At 34.6% G+C, this 24,686-nt stretch overlaps 3 protein-coding genes across 6 annotated transcripts in view; 2 read left to right on the top strand and 1 right to left on the bottom strand.

Moving 5' to 3' along the window:
* The window catches only part of LOC134844191 (uncharacterized), a 170,817-nt gene that overhangs the window by 17,967 nt on the left and 128,164 nt on the right, over positions 1-24,686 (top strand). The gene's annotated exons all lie outside the window — the stretch shown is intronic.
* LOC134843539 (protein phosphatase 1 regulatory subunit 42-like) lies at positions 17,152-23,919 on the bottom strand. 4 transcript variants are annotated; one of them, XM_063859646.1, is made up of 10 exons: positions 23,574-23,919; positions 21,768-21,960; positions 21,235-21,404; positions 20,697-20,837; positions 20,156-20,289; positions 19,580-19,678; positions 19,081-19,200; positions 18,336-18,753; positions 17,942-18,218; positions 17,152-17,650 (listed from the first exon to the last, which is right to left on the bottom strand). In XM_063859646.1, exons 2-10 carry the CDS (start codon positions 21,918-21,920, stop codon positions 17,411-17,413), a joined length of 1,752 nt encoding a protein of 583 aa, XP_063715716.1. In that variant the 5' UTR covers positions 21,921-21,960; positions 23,574-23,919; the 3' UTR covers positions 17,152-17,410. The 4 variants fall into 4 exon arrangements, with proteins under 4 accessions (XP_063715716.1, XP_063715717.1, XP_063715718.1 ...); XM_063859647.1 differs by having other exon boundaries at positions 21,768-21,979; positions 23,699-23,919; XM_063859648.1 differs by having other exon boundaries at positions 23,699-23,919.
* Positions 23,979-24,686, top strand: part of LOC134843538 (trichohyalin-like) — a gene marked incomplete in the record, with an annotated part of 37,157 nt that continues 36,449 nt past the window's right edge. Inside the window, 1 exon segment of the mRNA XM_063859644.1 lies at positions 23,979-24,482. Coding sequence (XP_063715714.1) covers positions 24,350-24,482 — 133 coding nt within the window.

Here is a 24,686-nt window from a genome sequence, read left to right as displayed (position 1 = left end):
ACACAAAAATCAAATCCAAATCATAGAGTTTATAGATTTCAACTAAGTCTAATGAAATTTCCAAACTTACATATAGTTTGGACAGCAGGAAAAAACCTTGCGTTACCAGATACATTAAGTCGAAATACGCCACCTGAATTACTTACACCAAAAAACTACAGTTGAAATACCACAAAATATTAAATTCTATCTCGCAAAAGATGAAACATCACCCCGACTAGAATGCAAATACGCAGTAAAAACTGACATTGATCAATCACAAATAAATAATCTACAACATTTTCCACTCTACTTAGATTGCCAAAGTAATCACTATGAAGTTGATTCATTAGGCACATCCACTTTTAAACCAATTCCTTACTCACAATGGATAAAAAATAATACTCAACAAAAGAGAATAAAACAACACTCGCATAAAAAAGAACTTTTTCCATTAATTGAAAAAGAAAATTTGACCGATAAAATGATTTTATCAGGACCACAAACAAATGATTCAAAATACACAATAAATCAAGTTTTTGAACTCCATGACCCACTTGACACAATTCCCCTATCAAAACTAGAAATTGACAAAATTTTTCTCCCCCAACAGATAAAATTACACTTGAACTTTTAAAACAAAACCAAAATCTTGACCCAGTAAATAGACAACTAAAATCATGGCATAAATACAAAACTAATCCCGTAAAAGCAGATACCACAATTTTAGGAAACAAAACACTCCTCCGATATTTCAGAAAATTTAATAACACAACAATTAATGAAAATACCGATCTTTTAGAATATCAATTAAATGATTATAAAGTTCCCTGTCTTCCTTTAAGTATGATCTCCCATACACTAAAAACATCTCCCATACACTAACATCTCCCATACACTAAAAACAAAAGGACACTCAACATACTCGATCAGAAAAAACATACTCGAACTTTACACAAATTTTTTATTTCCCAAATGCACCAATTTGGATAAAAGTATTATGCAATGATTGTATAATATGTCAATTGAACAAACCATATCCAAATCAAAAACAAATAGCACAGAAACAAGATTTTAAAGGACAAAGTCTATATTTCAACCATCGCATTTCATTCGACACAAACGGACTAATTTCACCATCCTCTGAAGGAAACTCCTATATTATGGTCATTGTTGATGCATTCACACATTATGTAGCACTCAGCCCAGTACCACAATGTAATGCTTATTATGCTTACACAACACTTTATGAACATTGGATAGCCAAATTCGGATTACCCGAAATCCTAGTTACAGACAACGGTACAGAATTTATAAATAACGAAATCATCAGACTATGCCACTTATATAACATCAAACATAAAGCACGTACATCTCATGCACCTTGGACAAACGGTTTAGTCGAAGGTATGAACCGTTCACTACAAGAATATCTTAGACGTATCATTAATGGAAATGATACACGATACACAGAATGGTCAGCAGATGTAAAACTATTTAGGAATGTCACCATACGAAATGGTTTTTAATCAAAAGCCACGAAAACCAATTACGTTTACAGCAAATGCCCATAAAATAGCACAAGGTTATTGCCAACCAAATGAAGATTGAATTTTTTATAACCTACCTTTACACACACATGATGAAGATCATTTTCATCATCCACAAATTCTTATTCTAGCCTCCGGCACACACACCGAATGGATTTTAAATAGAGATAAAAAACACAATGAAATTTACCAAAAAGTAACAAAGAAATTGTTACAAAGGCAAAACATTAACGACCAAATTAATTCACGCTTTACGCCTGCCACAGATTTAAAAATTGGAACATTTGTCTTAATACCTAACTTCAATACGCAAAAATGAATCTCTAAAAAATTACAACCTCTTCGAAAAGAACCATACCAAATAATTGCCAAACCCACTTACGTAACGTATAAACTCACAGATTCAACTAAAAAAGAAATTGTTCAACATCGTAACAATCTATTGCCCTACTACCCAAAAGAATACGCATTGCGCGAATTAACTCAATTATATTCTTTCACAGGTTTAAAAGTTATTCAAAATCATCCACATACAGAAAAAGAAATAAATGAACCAGACAACGTTCATCATGAAAGTCAAAATCACAAACAAACCACAACTCAAAACAATCCAAAAGCGCCAGACCCAAAAACACCTCAAAAAGAAAAAAAAACAGGAAAATGATAGAAAAAAATTTACCACAAGAACAAGTAGAAAAATCAGAACATAGAGAATCATCACGATTTAGAAATCAACCATGCAAAAATTACAAAATATTCATCCCACAATCTAAAATATTAAAGAAAGTTGAATTTCAATAACAACTTTGATTTTTAAGATTAATAATTTTTACACCTCTAAATAATTTTGAACTTTCATTTTTCAAGATAACCATCTGAACAAATACGCAACAATTCTAGTTCAGATTCAGCCAATAGGATTCACTCAAATCCGTCACCTTCTATATCTCTAACACCAACCTATTAGCCGATAGATATTAAACTCCAGGCATATCTATAACTATAACTTTACAACCTCCAGGTCAAAAATAAGCAACTCGCTAACATTTGATAACTAAAATAAATACCACCATAATATTACAACCCTCCCCTATCTAATAACGCAAAGATCAACATTATTTTCCCAGCTCAGACCTCAAAAACCCTCCAACCAAAAAATTCGAAATAGCCTAAAGAAAAAAAGACTCATTATCATTTGGCCTAAAGTACAAATATTTCAAACAAAAATAAAGCAAAGAAGACCTCCCGAACACCATAAAATTAGCCCCCAACAATTTTTCACAAAACTCAACCCACTTGTCAAAAAACCAATAAATAATCCGACCACACTTGAATCTTGCCCCAAACAACAAAAAATATTCAACGAAGAAATGCTCTTCTCTCAATCAGTCAATATCTTAAAAAATACAATCTCAAATCTTTTCATAAAAGTTTTCATACTATTCAAACTTTTGCTATATTTTTTATCGATACTTTTGAAGCTTTCATAATCATTTTAATATTTTTTGGCAACATTTTTTCAATTTTCTACTCCCTCTTTGAAATATATCTCTGACTTTCCCAAATCATTGACCACATTCACACGTACGATAATTCAAAGTCTATTCAAATGATACGAACAATTTTTAGTAGAACAGATATTTTTTTTACTATTCGTAATTTTCATCACATTTTATCATCCCTAATAATCACAATGTGCAAATGTGTAAAAAAGGCAATAGTGACATTCGCCTTAGCAACAATCCTTTTAATTCTTTTCATCGCAGAATATTACAATAAACATAAATCTTCCCACTAGAAAGTCTCAATCGGACACGTTTCAAAAATTGCTAACCAACAATCACAAAATCAGTCTTCACCGACATCATCCCAAGAAAACACAGCCATATCCACAACTACCCAAAACCCCCAAACATCCAAATGAATTTCTATTCAAGACAACCCATACATTTTGAAGAACGACACGCTCGCTTATCCGAACCACTAGAACCAGTTCAGCGACAGGCATCCCTTAGTGAACCAACGTATAATTTATACCCCACATTACCACAAGACTTAAATAGAGTAAGACAAATTAGTCAAAATCGAAATACAGTTGAAATAAATAAACAAATCATACATCAGCGAAGAAAAAGAAATTTTCAAACCCCTAGAGTTCATTTTGATATACCCCAATCAACAACACCAACTACTTCAGAAATTTCAAGTAGTACATTGCCAGAAAATCCCTCAATCCTTTCACAACATAGCACCTCAAGTATACCCTCAGATTACTTAGGTTCAACACCGACATCTGAACAAATACGTGAAAATCCCTTTGACCCCCCGCCAATCCCACCGCACGATTACCATATTGGGCAACGCACTCATATACACCAGTTGAACCCAATATAGGAAATGAACCAATAGATATCTCTACAGATACAACACCATCATCATTACCAGAAACATTAGTATCACTCCCCTCAACACCATCATTATATCAAATTTCACCGACGCTTTTCCCTTTAAATTTCCCAAATAACCTCGACGCTAGATATCGAGAACAATCATCAACAAATATCCCTTTAAGATTAGACTGGAATACATTCACAGCACCTCCACCATTATTTGGACAACACCCAGAAAGTAACTGACTCCACAACTGGGCACTTAATAGATTACAATATAGACAAGATATCCACGAAGACATTCGTGACCATAACATCCAAATACTCCAACAAAATAGCCTACAATTAAAATTTGAAATCACGATCAAACTTAATAATATTGTTCAACATCCCTAACCATTAAATCCACCGAATATAACAGCTAAATCGCTACCACCACCATTTATAACAACTGAAGTAATATATAAATACGATAGATAAACAAAACACACAATTGGTTACATAACATTTTATAACCCATACTCAGGATTATCATAGACATGTATATTCTAAAAATATTAACATTTCAACACATCTTTTTTCTAATACTTTCCGAACAAAACACAAATCCTTCTCCTCGCACAGGAACCCAGGATTTATTAGTAACACACTATGATTGTGAAGAAAACGAACAAAAAACACTACACAAATATGCAATAAATCAAGTATCACGATGCGAAACAGAACCACAAGCTATAGAAACTACAAATGTAATAGCAACATTGTATTCAAAAGCCCGAGCAACAACAGTCACAGAATATAAAATTACAGCAACATTTTCCGAAAAGAAAGTACACTGTTCACAAGTTTCCAACGGAAATAAGAACCGACTTGATCACGAATCATTTTACCAAAGTAATATAGAACGACTTTTACATCTAAATCCCGATGATTGTAAAAACGAATTACTCAGACTGAATATCACAAGAAATAAAAACACAGACAGAAAAATATTAACTTTTCAAGTCTTTGCCGATTCTGTACATCAAGCAGAACTTGAACGATACCAAGGATATATTAAATTAGACGAAAAATACCCATATAACGACGCAACAGGAAGATTAACTTATGACATACACGATAAACACTGGATACCACACATTGGAATAAATAATCCTTCAAACTGCAAAGCACACACGAAAAATAAAGGATATCAAGAAATAATGTTTTTTGATTGGAAAATACAACTTGAAAAAATACAGCTCATAAGAGATTTAACTGATAACACCATGAGCTATCAAGGAATTAGATTACCTTGCAAAAATGATCAAGGTTATTGTGATCCTACAACAAGGACCCAAGCGACAATTGTTTGGTTTCCCGAAGATACATGCACAACATTTCAAGTAGCAAAAATACACGCTCGAATGATAAAATTTTATAGAATCAAGGCCATACGAACAAGTAAACCCATCTCGTAAACAAAATAATGATTTTAGAACTATCCATGATATAGAAAACAAATTAACACGTTTTCAAATCTATCAAGAAACAGAATTTGCATGTAAATCAGAAATCCACTCTATAAGACACAATACTCTGAAATACTTGTCGAATACGAAAAAAGTTTCGACATGACCACTGGAAAAATAAAATTTGACCCTTATGCCACAAGTCATCCTATAAATGAAGGAACATCATACGTCCCAGTTAATTTTCTGAAAAGCAAAGGTCAACCTGGTGGAAAACTAAAACCATATGACAGTAAAAGCACACGGTTACAAGAACTATCACTAATGAATAGCACCTATTTTGGTAATATTCATTATGATATCCACTTAGACATGCAATTAGACTACACAATTAGTAGAATTTTTCAAGAAATGTTACTTTCTGAATTAGAAACACTTCATCAACTATGCGAATTAGAAAGAACACAAATCCTACAATCACTCGCACTAGCAGTACTAAAAAAACCTTACGCAGGATACTTATTAGCAGGAAACAGATCAAATTTTTTTGACTATGATGGAAACATATTATGGTTTTATACTTGCACCAAAAAAGTATCACCATTATATGTTTTTGAAGACAAACGTTGTTATAAAAGAATCCCTATATTCTATAAAAATAAAGTACATTTTGTCGACACACTTTCAAGAAGAACATATTTTTGGGATACCGCAGTCCCATGTGGATAAGAAAATAGCCACAATGTAGTACAATTAAATCCTGATGAAGATAAATGTTATCTACTTACACCATACCCTACATTAATGCAATCACTCAAAAAAATTTCACCCGAAAGCATCAGAGCTATTGCCCGTAATCCAAATATTGATTTACAATCAATTGGAACATATTCTAGATCTGATATCTAACATCACATTAGAACACAACAGTTTCAGGAATTATTAACACAAATGGACACAATACAACGACAATCAATTGACCAGAATTTAAGAAAACTTGCCGAAACCGCAGGATTTGCAGACTTTTATACACAAGACTATAGCGGATATTTTAAAGATATTAAAGACTACATATATTTAAACGGTGAAAAATACAGACCACAAGATATTTCACCTATAAATATTTTTTGTTTTGTCACCTTAAAGAACGAAATTCTAGCTTTTTTAGGATGGCCCTATTACATCTTAGAAAAATTAATTATCTTATACGCCATGTTTAACTTTATAGGATTTCTTTTCTCACTGTAAAAAGGAATCATCTATAACACATGCGTTATACACACACAAGTAAATTGCCAAGCAAGTGTAGCACGTATACTATTTGCAGGATTTTTTGGAATTTTTTCATCATCAATTAACAAAATACTTCTAGATGCACAAATAAAAGAATATAACACAAAAATATCCACAAGACAAAACACATACGACGAAGAACATAATAATATAGATATAACACCTACCGCACCACAATTGCCGCCCTTACCACAAAACCATCCATTATCATTAGTTCCCCGTAACTTCTGAATTCTAGCAATCACAAATAATCCAAATTCTAGACTAAATACAACACAAAGTCCCATCCAACACATAATGACACAAATTGATAATACTTATGAAAAATTATAGAACAACCCCACACCACCACTTTTCAATCTCAAAATAATCATTTTTTTAGCCCACAATGAGCCGACAACTTGGATCCCTCCATCGCTCAAATTTCCACCCAGTCAACCTCCAAACTCAAATTCCAATAATCCCACTTTTTGCTTTCCCACCACCCGATTTTCCAATTATTAATATAATATCAAGCACGAATTCTGACACTAACTCAGATAATTTCAGTTTTTCATACTATCTCACAATTTAATAACTCTAATGTAGAAACCCCCGATGAATTTGCAGACTCCGAACCATTTCCCTCTACCTATACCCAGAACAACTCCTCAGTTTTTTCAAAACCCCCTTTTCAACCCATCCCATCCAGTCATCCACTCCCATCCGTTTCCACTCCTTCTTATGCTTCCCAAGTAAACCCAACCTATTCTCCACTTCATTCCGACAGATCATATAATAATTCCCCAGATACCCCCCAAATTTCCCAGGAGCATGATAATTTTATTACTTTACAACAACAATTAATACACCCCAACACCCTCACAATACATCAACTCAACTATCATCCACAATAACATCCTCAAATCCACCTACCCCCGCACCCTCCTCAGCTTACACTCCATCATTAGCACAATCATCCACATCCACCGAAACACCTACCAGTACTCACCGAGCTTATCGCACTTTTAAACGAAAATTTCCAAATCACCCATTCCCAACCAAACCCGGAACAGCCCGCGAATATATTAATCACCCGCAACACACCAACACGAAAAATTTTCTTGAAATCACCTTACCCTCATTTCCGCAATATACATTGAATACACCTACCAATACTAACGACACACGCAATTTTGTTGATGAGCCTGTTTTAATGCCAACACTTCATTGGACAGCTTCTTATAATTATACTAACCCCCTCTGCCTACCATTGGCTAATACTACTGAAAGTATCGAAAAGAACAAAAACATGTTATATAGACTCACCACAACACTAACACCTCGACAATTTACTTACGTTGGATATAAAAAATTATTAAAAACATTCACCGCACCCCGAGCTAACGATTTTGCAATAGAATACTACGATCATAATATCATCCGCCCTAATCAAGATCAATTTTAAGATGAAGACCGCTTCGCAAACCTGCAACTAACAGAAAAATTGTTCATCAAAACATCATACCTATTCACACTTAATATTTTTGATAGAAAGCATGATCATATTATCTCAGAATCATCAGTTGATATTCAAGCATACGAGAGCTTCTATGATAAATTTCAGTTATTTTCACTAACCTTTTACTTTCTTTCACCACAAGAACGCGATTTGCACTGTTCCCACAATATTATGTTACGCACTAAACAAACGCACACATATACATATTATCGTTTTATACAAAATCATTTTGATTTACACACCCCATCAAGACAACCTCACCATCGTTTTCAGTTTCTTAAGTCAAAATACACGTCACCATTTTTTCTTAATTTTACATTTTGCATTAAAGATACTAACCTCCACGGCATCCTCCGCAACTATGACCCAGTTACCCAAATGTATATATTCTGTCCCATCACAAAGACCTTCAAGGCCAAATTATTAACAACCAAATTATTAACAACATCAGACATGATTCACGACATCTTCCCCCACGGCTTTTTCCCAGAAGATTAAGGTAAATATAATTGGAAATACTTTGAACTAATAAAAATAAATTTGTACTAACCATTTTCTATCAATGTTTGATTGATTCTTTTAGTCTTCACACCACAATCATCTACAAAACAGAAAAGAAAAATAAAAATACAAGCTTGTTAAATTATCTTAAAACTCATTAATTTCTTGCACTAAATAATGTAGTAAAATTCATACCATACTTTTAAACTTCCCCAAAACGCAGTAAAACTCAAATTCGTTGCAATAAATTGATAAAATGAGAAAGCAGTACTAACTTTTTCAATATTTTCATTCATTCGCACAAGAATTCTATCCAAACTCGCACAGCTCGCCCACAAAGAATTGTTTAAATAATGATTTTAAGTTTCAAGCTTTCACTATCAACAACTCTAACACACGATAACAAGTTTCAAACTTTCCTTTAACCCGGTTGGAAAGGAATTATACACTAAACCAAACTAACCAACGCAGCTTACTAAACACCACAAATCATAAAATAACAGCATGACTAAGAAAAGAAAACCAACGGTACCCAAACCGGATTAACCCAGCTTAAAACTGGATAATTTTTTCTTTTGAAGACTATTATAAAGTCTAAGAAAGAAATAATAAAACACAAACAAGTAGCAAGACAAACCCATACCAACAACAATTTGATTTTTGAAAAAAGGACATAACCAAAGTAACATAAGAAAGACCAACATAAAACCACAAAAAAACGTTATCACATAACAGGACCTCTCAAAGAAACAGCATGCAATCATACTCCCACTCCTGGCCTAACCCACCAGAGAAGGACGTCCTGAACATGCTCTACAGCCGGCCTAACCCACCGCGCTACACCCACGCTTTGTGACCACACTTCTATTTTTAATAAGAGGTACTCAAGGGTGAGTAACTCTTCAAAATAACTGAACTAAAACAAAACACTTTTGTGAAAACGACTAACTAAGTTCATGATTAAAAAAGTAAATTAACATAAATTTATAGAATTTAAATCATACTTTGCAGTATATAGATCATATATAACAAAGACGAACATCCAAAGACTAGATGATCCCATCCCACACGAACAAAAGAATGGCTAAACACAACCGACATGCCGTCCACAATCACGACTCAAAGGATTTGACTTCGCAGAAAAGGACTTCATTGAACTAGACCATTGATCACCTCGATGCTCAAGTATACGTACAGATCCGAGTTACAAGGCAGCCCTTCCACACACGATATTCACGCCATTCCCAGACGAGGCAGCACACAAAACAGTTCTCTACTAATACAGAAAAACCTGACATAGCAAACCATTTTGAAATCGGATTGATTTCATTGGAGATCAGAGTCGTTGTCGAATGACGCAATAACAATTTCCTATCCCTAATTCCAGCGTCCTGGAACGTTCTTCTTCAAGAGGAACCGGATAAGAAAATGATGTTCGCCAAATACCAACGTTCATCATCCATCCTTCAATTGCGGAGAAGAAAGATAATTCTAAAAAACTCTGTAAACCCCGGATGGGTGGAACCTGATCTAAACTACATTTTATTGTTGGATAAATTAGGTATTTTACCACTGTAAAATATTTAATATTAACCAATCATAATCCATCTAACTAACAACCCACTTATTTGTAAGTGCTGAAATTACTTGTAATTTCAGCACCAGAGAGATTTGAATTTAACTTAGAAATTAGTTGCCTCTCCAAGAGAACTACAGTAGTTGCAATAAGCCAGTATACTCTAGATCTATTGAGCCTAGCAGAGACTAGTTAAACACCCTGAGACTAGTAGATATAAGAGTAAGATTAGGATCGGTATTAGACTAAGAAGTTGCACGAATCTATCCGGCCGAAAATAAGATAGCGTGACGAGCAGACGGTGTACCATATCCGAAATTACTCTATGAGTTAACCACAAGGACCTAACTCATTATAAAGCATATCGTAACGAAAGTAACGGAATATTAGTGCTCGGCTGGTTTTTTCCTTCAGACAAAGTTCGACTTTTTAACATGCCATTTTTGACGGAATTTTTAAATACCATTCAAAAGATATTGTTGTCTTGAGCTGAGACTTAAAAAGATATTTCACCTGTGAACATTTTTCGTAAAGTTATGGGGGTATAAAGATTGCCGTTATAGAAATTGTTCCCTTATTTTAGAAATCATTCCCTACGCTTATTTGCCATAATTGATTTGATACTGAGATCGATATCTATTACTTTGTACTTTATATGGCGTATGGGGGTTTATCACAAATCATTTTCACAAAAAATCTCCATTTAAGAAAAAAGTCATTTTTTATTTCATTTCATTTATTTTCTTCATGTTATTATTGCTCCATAGACTTTAAAAGGCAGTCTTCGCCCTGATACGATGATACGAGCAGTCTTGTTTTGGTAATTCTGCTTAAATAGCAACATCGCCACATTACAAGTTAAGCATCACACTTCCCTGCTACCAAAATGAGAGCTGCAAAATTCGGCGAAAAGTGAAAAAAAAAAACAATACGGCTATAATAGACTCGCTCTTTGGTGCAATTTTGGGAAGGCCATCTTTTAGCTTTAACGTGGACAGTGGAAAATAACGACAAAAACCAACGAACTAAACCAAACTAACGAGAGCATCGAAAACTTTGAATAGAGTTATTCTAAAACTACTCACATCACCACCTCAAGGTATAGAAAATATAGAAAAAAATCTGTTTTTTTTCTTTTTAGGTTTGATACTAAAATTAAAGTATAACTTGATAACTTTTGAGCTAGATTTTAAAAAATTGACAGAGAAGATCTGAAACTCGCGCTCTGTCGGTTTAAATTTGACACAAATGCCCCTTTGTGTTCAAGTGGGGCCATAGATAACCAATAGCAACATTGTGCCTCCTAAAAACAGAGCGTAAACGAAAAGATCTGAAACTCGCGCTCTGTCGGTTTAAATTTGACATATATGCCCCTTTGTGTTCAAGTGGGGCCATATATAACCAATAAAAACATTGTGCCTCCTAAAAACAGAGCGTAAACGAAAATAACGGAATATTTGTGCTCGGGGTGGTTTTTTTCTTCAGACAAATTTCGACGGAGGCAGAGCAATAAGCAGAATGGTCTAAGAGCAGAATGGGTCCAAGAGCAGAAAAGCAGAAAAAATTAACTCTTACTGGTTAATACGGGCAAATTGATAACAAAACAATTATCAGAATCGTCAATAATATCAAGAAAATGAATAAGTAATTCATGAATTGAAAAATTTTATCAAGTTTTTTTAAATTGTATTTTAAAAAAATCTCGATTAATTACTCAAATTATGCATAAAACTTTAGATACTTGGGTAGTATTGAATATTATTATACTTAATTTACCGATCAGGTTATTAAAGTTAATTATTTTCTGTTTTTCTGCTCTTGGAGCCATTCTGCTTTTAGAGACCAATCTGCTGATTGACTGGTCAGAAATTTAGACTTTTCAACTAGCCATTTTTGTTTGTATCATTGATAAATTATTGTTGTTCTGAGCTTAAATTTGCAAAGATATTTCACCTGCGATCATTTTTCGTAAAGTTATGGGGGATTTGAAGAATTAATTTAATTAAATTAATTCCGCTTTTATTTAATTAATTAATTCCGAATTATTTAATTAAACCCGCTTTTAACGCGTAAGCGGAGATTTAATCAGTGTAAGAAATCGTTCCAAACTGGTTGAAATAGGCATATTTGCAGGAGCAAGTGTTGGAGGACGATTTTCACAAAAAATCTTAAATTGAAAATAAAAAGTTTGTTTTATTTTATTACATTTAATTTTTACATGATATTACTGCTCCCTAGACCTTAGAAGGCAGTCGAAACCTTCAGTGCTTGACCCCGATACGAGCAGTGTTTTTTCAATTACATTCAGTTTTTTGCAATTTGAGGTTTTATAAAGCTATCAAGCAGCTAGTGAAACGCTCTCGAAATCTCATTGGTGGTTGATGTGCGTTTAGATAAACGGGTTTACTCTGATATCAAAATTCAATTATTGCTCTTGAGATATTAAAATTTCAAAGGAAAACCAATGGTTATTATTGAGTCAATGTTGATTTACAGAAGGCAGTTTCAATATCAAAGGCTGAGCGACTTAAGTATTCAAGACCTTGAATTGAAAAAATTTCAGGAAGTGACCGTTATCTTCCCATGCGCTTTGTAGGACGAATTCTTCAAATAAAGTCCTCATAAGTGTTGTCAAAATCAGGTCAAATATGTAGCTTTTTTGCTTAAATCAACAGACCACAATTACGGTTGCCTGTATTGGTGAGAAATGCTGGTCATATATTTCCGAAATTTTGGCGCATTTTTTTTTCAAACAGTTTAAAATTTCATCAAAACCATTTTATTAGCATTATTCAGTTTTGTGGCCTTTGGAAATCTTCCAAAATGAAACTGCGTGGCTAAGATTGGGATTTCATGGCCACAAAAAATATAAAAAGTCAAATCTTGATGTCATCAATTTCGTCAAAAAAAAAGTCCTCGAAAATTTGAGAAATTTGACATAAAAAATTGTTATCATTAGATCGATATCCCATTTCCAATGCAATATAATTTTGTAGTGAACAAAACAACTTTTTCCTGACGAATATAAGTTTTAAAGGGTCAAACTTATTAATGTCATTTTCAAACAATGTCAAATTAGGACAAGAACAAAATCACATTACTCTGATTGATAGAAGAGATCAATCGATAGCCGGAACTGTCAAACCAAAATCATAAAGAACCAACATAGTCGAACGCGTACCTTGTTCGGCATACAAGGTCGATATTGCTGGCGTTCGATCCAAAAATTCGTAAACGGATATCATTTGATTTTTTCAGTAAAATCATGAGTCAAGACTTTAAGACTTTAGCCCGGGTAGCAAGATTTTGCAAAGGTTAATTGAGACATAGGTCTAGGTTTTTGAGCATACCTAGAGACATGCACTCTCTGAACTTATCAAAAAACTTGGCAAAATGGGAAAAACAATTTTCTTGCAGAAACTTTAACGGCTCATGAGAATTAAAATATCCTTGATCAAAATGCTTACAACCTATACTGATGTTGTTTGTTTTACCACACAGATTGACTAAGTAAAATTGGAAAAAATACAAAACATGGCAGCGGGTGCGGAGTTGCTTCTCCTGCTTCTTTGTTTTTTTTGTGGTCGAATTCCATTAGCATAGTACCGATTGAGAGTTTAAATATCATAGAAACAGTTACATGACTTGATTCTCCATGGCGCAATAATTAATTTTTGTTATCAATTTCTTAAAATTCTATCAAAAATTGTTTTGGTGATTTTCAGTCATCTAAGCACGTGCATCAAGCATGAAGCATGTACAGTTTCACTGATTATCTTTTTCCATCTTATCTCCAAAACAAAACTTAGAAAAATTTAATCATCAAAAAGTTACATTGAATGTTTTTTTTAATCAACACAAAATCTAAAAAAACTTAATAGAAATTTTGATCATTAAGGTGTTTTCCATCCAGTAACAATACAATTTTTTGATGACTAAATTTACAAAAATGTTGACCCTTGAAAAGCAAAAGTATAAAAATTATTTAACGTTATTTTTTATCGAATTTTTTTTTGCGTGATAGTAAAAAAAAAACCTAACAAAGCCAAAAATTCCCAATGAATTCAACCAATTTTGATCAATAACAAGAAAAGCCGAATCAAGTCAGATATAAATCAAACGACGAGTTGAGCTTTTCAACTATGAGAACATTTTTCAAAACTTTGAGTGAATGGGTATTCAAAGCTTCAACGAGAATGAAACCTGTATTTCTACCTAGATCTAAAAACATGGCATCACTGCATTTTAGGAAAACTTATAGAAAACGAGACGCTATGCATTTTCTGCGGAAAACTTGTGCAACTCAAGGAAAAAACATGGTAATCTAATGAATATATTAACTGTATTAAAAATTTGTGACCACCTTACTCGAGCACATAGAACAATTTTTACACACACGCAAAGCGGAGCTTCGAATTTTTTGCGCTAAAAAAGAAAAATGGCAATGCAAGTTAGCAGACGGGACAAGAAACCCACATTCAGTAAAAAGAAAAAATAATCGATTATACTACAATTATAAATGTACTTTTATCAAAATTATATTTAATTATAAGCGCCAAATTTAGATGCTTAAACGATTTATAAACCATTATAATGATAACATTTTTCGTGACATTATAAAAACTTATAATCAATTATGATTGATTATATTTTTTCCGAAAATACTTTATAATCTCTTAAAAACTCTTATAATCTCTTATGATCTGTTATAATCTATTATTAAAGATTATAATACTTTTTTCTGTGAAAAATCTTTAAAAATGAGATGTCTTGTCACTCTTTGGTTCATCTGAACACAAAGTTTTACCACGAAACAAAAATTTCATATAGATCTCTTCATAATAGTTGAAAGAATCCCGCGCAAGATGAGATATAACTTTTCTTTATAAATCATGAAACTAAAGCAGTGTGCTGATTTTTTGGTGGTCAAAAAAACTTACGATGTACATCATGAAACAACTATAATCAAGAAGAATTGAAAAATAAAATCGTTATAAACTTGAATTGATTCAAAAACTGTTAAAACATTTGCAAGCTCGAAGACAAAATGGGCAAACAAAAGAGTTTATATATAATTATAATGGATATAATTATAATGGATTACGATGGATTTTTTTTGCAAAACAAACAAACTAGATATTCGGATAAAAGTAATCGATTATAACCAATTATAATGTATTATAATGATTATATTTAATTTCAAAAAGAAAGCTTATAATCGGTTATTAATTGATTGAAATCAATTTTTTCTCAATTTTTGTAAGACGGGTACTAAAAACATTTTAAATTCGATTAATAACGCTTGAAACTGGATGCGGGAAGCCACTTAGTCTTTTGTGCAATCCGGATTGAAGCATAAAGCTTATTCTACCCTTTAAACGACCAAAAACCAGGTCACTGAGCCGAAATCAGTTAAGCCAATTAAAGATGCGAGTGTGCTTAAATCGAATATAGCACCATAGTTTTTACAAACTGACAGTTTTTAAACCCCCATAACTTTTCAAAAAATAATAACAGGTGAACTATAATTACACACACGATCTCAGGGCAACAATATTTTTAGAATGATTTTGAAAAATTCCATCAAAATTCCCGCGCTGGTGTTTCATGGGTAATAACTTTATATAGTTGTTTTATAGTCAGTATCCATAAAACTACATAAATAACCGATTATAATCCATCAAAAATGGATTATAACTCTTCTATTTTTATATCAATATAATCCGTTATTTTTTTATAATCCATAATAATTGATTATAACCTATTATTATGGACTTTTTGAGAAGTTATTGATGAATTTTGCAAATTTTGCAGTTTAACGTGTTACTTAATTGTTTTTTTTTAACCATCGTCATTTAAAAAAAAACTGCGAGTTGCTCACTAACACTCCAAAACGCCCACTACCTCTCCCCTGACCACTACTCCCCCTCAATTGAACGGGGGCATTTAATGGTTGAAGGGTTTAAATGGGGTGGGGGGTTAGTCAACTTAAACTTCATCACCACTTTTAACAAGCCCCTGTTTAGGCCACCGCTTCCCAAATTTACGAAGGGAGAGGGGTGGGTAACTGAAATGTTATCTACCAAATGTAAGGGTTAGAAAACTGGTAGGGGGTGGGGGTCAAAACTGGCGGGAGGGGGTTCAAAACTGGGAGGGGGTGTGCTCAACGTTTTTGAGTTTTTTTTTTCAATAAAAAAGTGGGTGTGAAATTAGAGGCTGTCAAACCCCTATCATAGGCTGTCAAAAGTTGAGAGGGGTGATAGAAATTAGGAGGAACATGTTCTCTTGGGTTCTGAATTTGCAGAACAATGATTTTGAAACAATTTGTTGTCTACTGACATTTTACAAAATGTCCTTGTGCAAAGATCTCTGCCAATCGTTTCAATAATTTAATTAGCTGTGAAAAGTTTTCTGCAGAAAAAAAACAATCGGTTTTTTTGAATTTTTATGGCCTAGAAAATTGATTTTTTTTGTCAAAATAAACGATTATAATGGATTTTAAAACTTTGAAAACAATGCATTATAATTCCCTCGTGGTTGGATGGGTCATGAAATTCAATTGTATGGGTTGAATTGTACGCCGATATAATCCGCTATAATCGATTATTTCCCATGAAACTCCAGTGCGGGATTGCTAGTTAAAAAGTCGAAATTGGTCTGGACAAAAAACCACCCGGAGCACAAAATGGAACAAAAATTTTTTTATACTTTTCTTTTTTACAAATAGTTATGAAAACCTGTCCCTTTTTTTCAACCAAAAAAACGCAATTTTAATTAAAAGTGGATGGAGAAAAATTTTAAAACTCAGTGATTTTCGAAACACGCAGTCCGCAGTTTTAGGACGTATAGTTTGTTTTGAATTCTAGTCTAGCATTGTAAATAAGAAGTTAAAATTCTCAGAGAAAATTCATTAAACTATTTTTTTTTATTCAACATCATTAAACTTGGAAAAATCAGAGCATACAATTTATTAAGAATAATAAATGGGCATTAATACTTATGGCTGCATAAAAATACCACAAGGAAGAGGCAAGGAGGAGATCTCTCCATGCGCTTTTTGGAACCGCACATAACAAAAAACTAAAGCAATGATTTAAGATTGTTTCATTTATACGTCAAAAATATTTTAAAGCAAAAATTATTTTTTGAACCAAATAAGATTAGCAGCTTCACAGGTTTAGTTTGACCTGGTCTTTGTCAAATACAGATGACCTTGAACTCTCTGCGGCGCTTCTCATATTGGCCCCAGAAGAAGGTCGCTGGTGTCCGCTGTAGAATCTATTTGAGGCTCCCGGTGGAAATGCACCTGGCGGAAGTTGCTGCATCGAAGACTGATTGATACTGCTGCTGTTGTTGTTGTTGTTATTAACTCCTGAGCCGGTTGCACTCAAGGAGCCAAAATCCATCACCTGTTAAGAAATACTAATTTATGTTATGGGTGATGAGTGCTTTGAGTCTCCAAATGGTCGTTGGAGTTCCCTATTCTGTTTCTCGGAAATTTGGGGATTTTGGAAACTTAAAAAACGTCGTCATTGATTTGCTGCATTTTTGTAGCATTCGAAAGACATCTTTAACATAATGCACCACCTCAAACTGTCTGTTTAACGTACGAGATAATTTTCAAAGACAATATTTTTCAGAGCCTCGGTTGCAATGTACAGCCGCCAAAAATGCTTGGTATGTAGTTAAAAAGTGCAAACTTGAGGTTTAAGTGGGACCACTTGAGTCGGCGCTCCACTGTGTTGTCTTCTTGACGCAGTGCCCCCTCCACTTGGGGGCCTCTTGCCACCGACTCCACTCATGTGTGCCGCTGGGGGAGGAGTCCTAACTTGGATATCGAGCACTGTGGGGCTGTGTTGTCTGTTTGATCTGTTAGCTCCCCCTCTCCAGTTACTGTCGCTGGAGGCTTGGGGGTCAGTTAATGCCAGCAGGGGCATGTCATCGCCTCCTTCGTTTATTACGTTGTTAGCACCATTTCTACAAAACATAGAAAAAACGCTTAAACTTTTTTACACCAGTTAATTTTCATCTCAAAAGTGGTTTCTTTAAACTGAATCAACTTAATTGATATCGCAGTAAACACATGTTATTTACTGGCTAGCGTGAGCTTGTGTTCGTGTTGCAGTTTCAACTCCTGTTTGGAGACCCCCTTCATCTCCCATAGCTCCTACCGCGTCCATGGTATGGCCATTACTATTATAGTCATAGCTATGGCCATTACTATAGTCTTGATGGATTGATTGCTCATTTTGTTGTTGCTGTTGAGCCGATTTGGCAAGAATGTCTCGCATCTCCCGCTGACCACTGTGCATACCCCGTTTGATAGGGGGAGCGACCCCCCGACCACCGCTTTTGACCCCTTCCCCTCCCTCTCTACTCTGAACAGTGGAAGCTGAAAAGTTGTTGTCTTTCCCACCTATCCTCTGTCCCCCATTTTCCATTCGGGGATGAGGGGCGTTGGGGTTATTAACTGCCATATTGGAGTTGGGTACTTTCTGTAGAGGGGGAAGATCTAAAAATAAACATGAAGTTATTACTATTTACATCACAGACAGCTTCTGTAAATCAGTCTTTGAAACATTTTCTTCTGTTTTGATCCATTTGGGTTCTTCTTTAAATATAAGAAGCAAATCCTAACTTTGAGGCTCTTCAGAAGTGTTTTACTATCCCAACCCCGACCTTGTAAAAAAAGGTATTCGTTGCCGAATTCTAGTTTTGATTTGTTGAGTTCTCTTTTACTCTTTGATTAGTTCTCAATAAAGTGGGCTGGATTCCCCAATAGCTACTATCGGGAAGTGTGGTGTACTATCAATATTGTTGGGAAGAGGAGATGTGAGACCTGGGAGTGTGTCGGTCATGGCCTGGTCGATGAGTTGTCTCTTGTGTTTCTCCTTGGCACTCTTCCAACTGCGCAGGAACTGCTTCAGACTCTCCGCCACCTCCTTCCCATCCAGCACTTCTGCAACAAACACAACAAGCTTCATTGGTGCCTGGAAGTCTGCAGTTTATTTTAATTAGTTCTGCAATTCTTATTAACGCAAATAAATACTACCGTAAATGCCTGAAAGGTGATCTAAAGATATACCTTAATTTCATCCAGTGGGTCACCGCGAGAGCTTAAAGATAAGGATCATTGAGACATAAAGTGGGTATCGACTTAGTTGTAGTCTTAGTAGTGGGTATCGACCTGAGCATAGTTGAAATAAGTATTTATTATCCAAGAATAATATTTTTTTTAAATCTAAAAAAGTTCGATTTTTTTCCATCAAACAAAATTTTTCTCGAGGAATTAGAATATTTAGTATCGCTCCTGATTGACAAAAGCTATTTAAGCTCACTGATGTTTTCGTTCATGGTGATGACTCTGTCCCTGTACTTGGCCTTGTTCACGAGTGGATTGCCATGCACGTCCAACTTAGTCAAGTCTCCCATCACTCCTGAGCAGAACAGAAGCAAGGTTAAGAATGAACAGATCAAGGTTCAGGTCAGCAAAGGACGAGCCTTAGAGATAAAAGTTATTTCAGGTTCCTAAAAAAAGGAGATGCGAAAAAAATTTATTGGTTGCGCAAGCCATCATGGAATGTTTTGCGGTTTTAAAAATTATTCAAAATTAACTATTCTTACACTTTAATGACAAATAGAATTGTCGTGTTGGTTGGTATAGATTAAAAGAGTTTGGGTATGACGATAAGGAACCTTTGTCATGATGGATCTTACGGCATGTGGAACCTCCATTATGTTGGATTTTATGGCATGTGATTAATGCAGCTTTGGATGTTATACTATATGCAGTCCTATGGCACATGAATGATGCAGCATGGGATTTCTTTACCACGTGGAATCTTATGTCACCATGGGCATTTTGGCGAGTGCGATATCTTTTATCTTACGTTCCAGGTTGTACCTGTGCCTACCGATAGTGTCCGCGAGGTCCTTCATGTCCTTGAGTTTGTTGTTGGACAGATTGAGTTGTCGCATTCTGGACATACATCTCAGCTCCTTCACACTGTCTATTCTGTTTCCACTCACATTCATCACCTCCAGACTCCTACTCAGAATAGTCCCAAGTCACCAAGAATATATTGACAAAATAGGAGACACACAGGGAATTTGAGTCTAATTACGGTAAATATAGCTACAGGTGCACCAATCTTAACTATGCTAGTGAAAATCAAGTAGTATAATTTTATTATTTTGCCTCCGTTTTTCTAAGGGTCGCCCTTTGGTACTGCATTTTAAAGCTCCATTATTGTCTGAAAATCCCTAGAAAGGTTCTAAACGCTCATTAGATGTCAACTTACTTAAGTTTTTTGAATTCAGCACGCTTCAACGTAGTCAGAAGTTGAAGTGGTTGTTCTGGCATAGCTCAGCCGTAGTTTTAAACTCTGATTTGTAAAAAAAACTCAGTAGTTGAGTTATGGCTTAAGCTCTGTGAGTGTGCATATGCGTGCATACCTGCATATGTTGACGAGAGACCTGGGGTCCCAGATGAGTTTCTCCCCTGGAGGCAGTCTCTGCTGGTCCACACTCAACTCCCGCAGACTCACCACTGTGTGCAGTCCCTCCACCACCACAATGCTATTCCCAGACAGATATCTAAACAAGATAGAATAATTAGCAATTGGCAATAGAAAGCCTTGAGAAAAGGAGCTCCGACACACTTACTGTCTAAAGCATATCCCTTTCTGATATCACCTTAGAACATCCGTTCTGACCAATCCTATAGTTTTGCTAAATCATTCAGGGTGCTATTATGCTCTAATTAGGGTGAGAATTCCGGAAAAGTATACAAATTTGGTCAAACCTTTTCTGGTTCGTTTCTCAAAAGCGCTTGTTCTTCAAAAAACTTTAGCTAAATAGTGTCGGATTTTAGCTAAATTGTCATAGGCATAAGAGAGCTCAAAAATTAATTATTTGGCGTAGAAAAAAAATTGATAAACTTTTAAAAGCGTTTACGATAAAAGACTAGCGAACCCTACATGTTCTGACTTACAGTTTCTGTAGGTTAGTGCAGTTAGTGAGTCCCTCTATCCGCTGTATGTGGTTGTTCTGAAGGTAGAGGTGAGTCAAGTTCACTGCGAAGTCCAGATTGCAGATGGAGGGGATCTCGTTGTCATACAAATACATCACACTCACTCCCCCACACACACTCAGATCACTGCCCTAAAAAGAAGAACAATAGGCTCTTTTTGCCCTCACTCAAAATGTTCATGCTATTATCCCATAATGTTTTGTAATGATAAGTTTGACATTTGAAGTATCTACCAATTTCTAAAAGAGTTTGGTCTCAGATGTTAACTTATCGACTACGCCACAAACGTGACGAGGAGGCTAGAGTGTAAAAAATCGCCCTGAAAACTGATGTCGTTTTTTCTGCCCTATGTCAGCATGCAAAATACTGCATTCTATTTCAGCTGAGCATAAATCTGTACATAGAAATTTGAACCTTTTGGTGGTTTGTGAAGCACAAGTGAGTCACGTTCAACTTTTTTTGTATAACACTTCAAACCGATAAATAGATCTCACTATATGGTCGATGCCTTTCTCTGGTAGATTTAGATGCGTGAGTTTGCGAAGGAGCGTGCCGGGAGACTGGTCTCTCGCTTTGCCAGACCCCCTTACTCCTCCTCCTTTCTGACTGACACTCTTAAGCACCAGATCGCAGTTTAACACCACCATTTTAGACACCCAGCGTCACTCCTGCTCCAGTCTCAAGGTCCTGTGTAGAATATACAATTCTAAACATCAGATTTCGTCATATATTTTTGTGTTATTTCGTTCGTTTCAACTATAGTACCGTGAACTGACTTGGTTTGGATTTTAGTCTTTGATGGTCTCTCTCAAAATAGTACTTGCATTTACTGTCGTGACATCAGGTTTTTTATTTCATTCACAAAAAAAATGAAAAGCAACGTAACTAGTCAAATTTTTTATTCAAAAACTTTCATTTTTTCTAATTTTTTTTTAATTAGTAAACGACAATTATTTAGGCAAAGAAAAATGCAGAGCGAAATTTGAAGATATATAACAATGGACAGTAAAATTAAATTGAGTATCATCGAGTTACGTGATATTTGTCGGAAAATCGGAATAGTTTTGATCAATTTTCTCGACAATGAGACAACTTTAGAAAAAAACTAGTGCTGATATTTTGATGGTCAAAAAAACTAAAATGTTGCATCATGAAACAACTCTAATGGAGAAAAAATGAAAAAAAACAGTATAATTTTGAATTGATATGAAAAACTTAAAACAGATTTCTCAATTTTCACATAAATGAACGCCTACGAAAAGCATAAAATATTAGAAACTCCGACCCAAGCTCGAAAACAAAATAGGCAAACAAAAACAATTACCATCGATTATAGTGGTTTTTTTAAATTCAAATTTGAGATAAAAATAATTGATTGAAATTGATTATAAGCGATTATAATTGTATCGAAAAATAGAGGGGTCATTATTTGATTATAATTCGTTAAATTTTATTATAATTGATGATAATTTGATTTCAAGAAGAGAGATTACAATCGCTTTTTAATTGATTGAGGTCTTACACACAATTTTTTGGTCGTGTGAAATGCTAGTTTGACAAGCGTGAAATTGTATGACTGTTTTTTTGTCGACGCGGGATCTGATTCAGCAAAAACCTAGAGAAGGACGGAAAAATTATGTCAAATTTATGCTTTTTCTTTTATTGAAGCTCTCGGAAAAAATTTTCAACTAATAATTGCTGACGCTGTAAAAGTCGGTTGAAACAGTCTTGCTTAGTTTGTGGTTGAGATTATTTTAAGTTAATATTCGAATAAATTTTGACTGTTTCTGACAGCTAGGTCAACTCACAGCGTATAATATAAATTTAAACTCAAAAAAGAGTTTTCTGTATGATCGGAAATAAAAGAATAAGGTGTCGGTTTTTCCAAATTGAGGAAAAACTATAAAATTCTTGACCTTATAGTATAATCATCTATTTATCAAAACTATAATCATCAATTTTCGGCATTGTTGAACACTCTTTCGTTTTCGGCAGTGTTGTAGTTCGGCACTGCTGTATTGCCCCGTTTCATGTCATAACCTTTTTAGAGAGATTTATTCATGTGAAAGGGCTTCAATATGATATATCACTCAACCCGTTCCAATGACTAGTTGTGCTACTTGATTTTGCGTGGAAAACAAAAAGAAAAAAACTAAAAGACACCCAAATACAAAGCTCCTTCCCATTTTCAATGGTCGCAACAAAAACTGATTTCAAAAATTTCTTCAGTTCTATTGGCGATGAGTTTTTGTTGATTCTCTGTCGAGTGAAATCACTATCTGCAGAATAAAGTGTCTTACCTGTTTGTGTGACTAACTCCTAATTGTATGGGAATATTTCAACTGTTGCTATACCACCGCCTTGCATAAATAGTCTGATTGTTTAGAAACCCAAAAATAACAGATATTTTCTTGTGGCAGTATACCTCAAAAACAGCTGCTGGTTTGAAAGTGTCACTTGTTTTTCTAGCTATGTAATAACAATCATCAGTCCACAGTCAGTCAAAGTAAAACGAGCAAAGAAAATATATAAAATAGATTTATCAGATGTTGATAAGAGCGGTTATTGACTAAAAGCTCATGATGAGATGATGAACGGTTTGTTATGCATATGGTTTTACATCAAAAAGATTTAAATTTGAGTACATACGAAATGGTATATGTCTGCCAGTTGCACGTGCTCCAAAAACTACAGAAAACTGACGCAACAATGAAAACGTAATCATATAATATATCGTAGTCGCACAGGTATTATCATACCATCTGCGTTTAAGCGCTGAAATTTTTATTTGTTCGTAAGCATATTGCATATACACACACGCGCCTATAGAACGATAGGACGAAAAAAAATCACAGAAAATGTTATACTGCTTTTCAAAATTGTGAAAAAATGCATTTATTGCAATTGGATACCAATCGAAACTCTATTTCTCAGCTCTCTTTGTAAAATAGCCATGAGTACTGTTCATTGAAATTGTTTATATTCACGTCACAATTGTAATCTCAACTGTTTTATTTATTTTGTTATCATTTCTATCATCTCCAACTTTAATTTTTAAAAGTGGTTAATTACTAACATGCAGAAGGCGGCGGGTGCAGTTGGGGCATCTGATTCTGGTGGGGTAGGGGTCAGTGTAAGTATGAGGGGGAGGGACAACAAAGAAGAAGAGGCAGAAGTCAGCGAGGGACTGAATAAACTCAAACATCTAGGTTCGCACCTCATTATTCAGATCTTCTTTTTTTAAATAATTTGACTATACTTGCTCATACTCGTTTAAAAAACATACTCATTTAGAAGAGAACATACTCATGTAAAAAAACATAATTAGCTGATTGCTGAGCAGATCCCAAAAAAATCTGCATAGATACCTACCTGTGTTCGGAACACTCCGCGCATATTTTGCTCAGCGAACG

This window comes from Symsagittifera roscoffensis, chromosome 4 (assembly GCF_963678635.1).
Source record: "Symsagittifera roscoffensis chromosome 4, txSymRosc1.1, whole genome shotgun sequence".
Taxonomy (NCBI): Eukaryota; Metazoa; Xenacoelomorpha; order Acoela; family Convolutidae; genus Symsagittifera; species Symsagittifera roscoffensis.
This window is presented reverse-complemented; position numbering and strand designations above follow the sequence as displayed.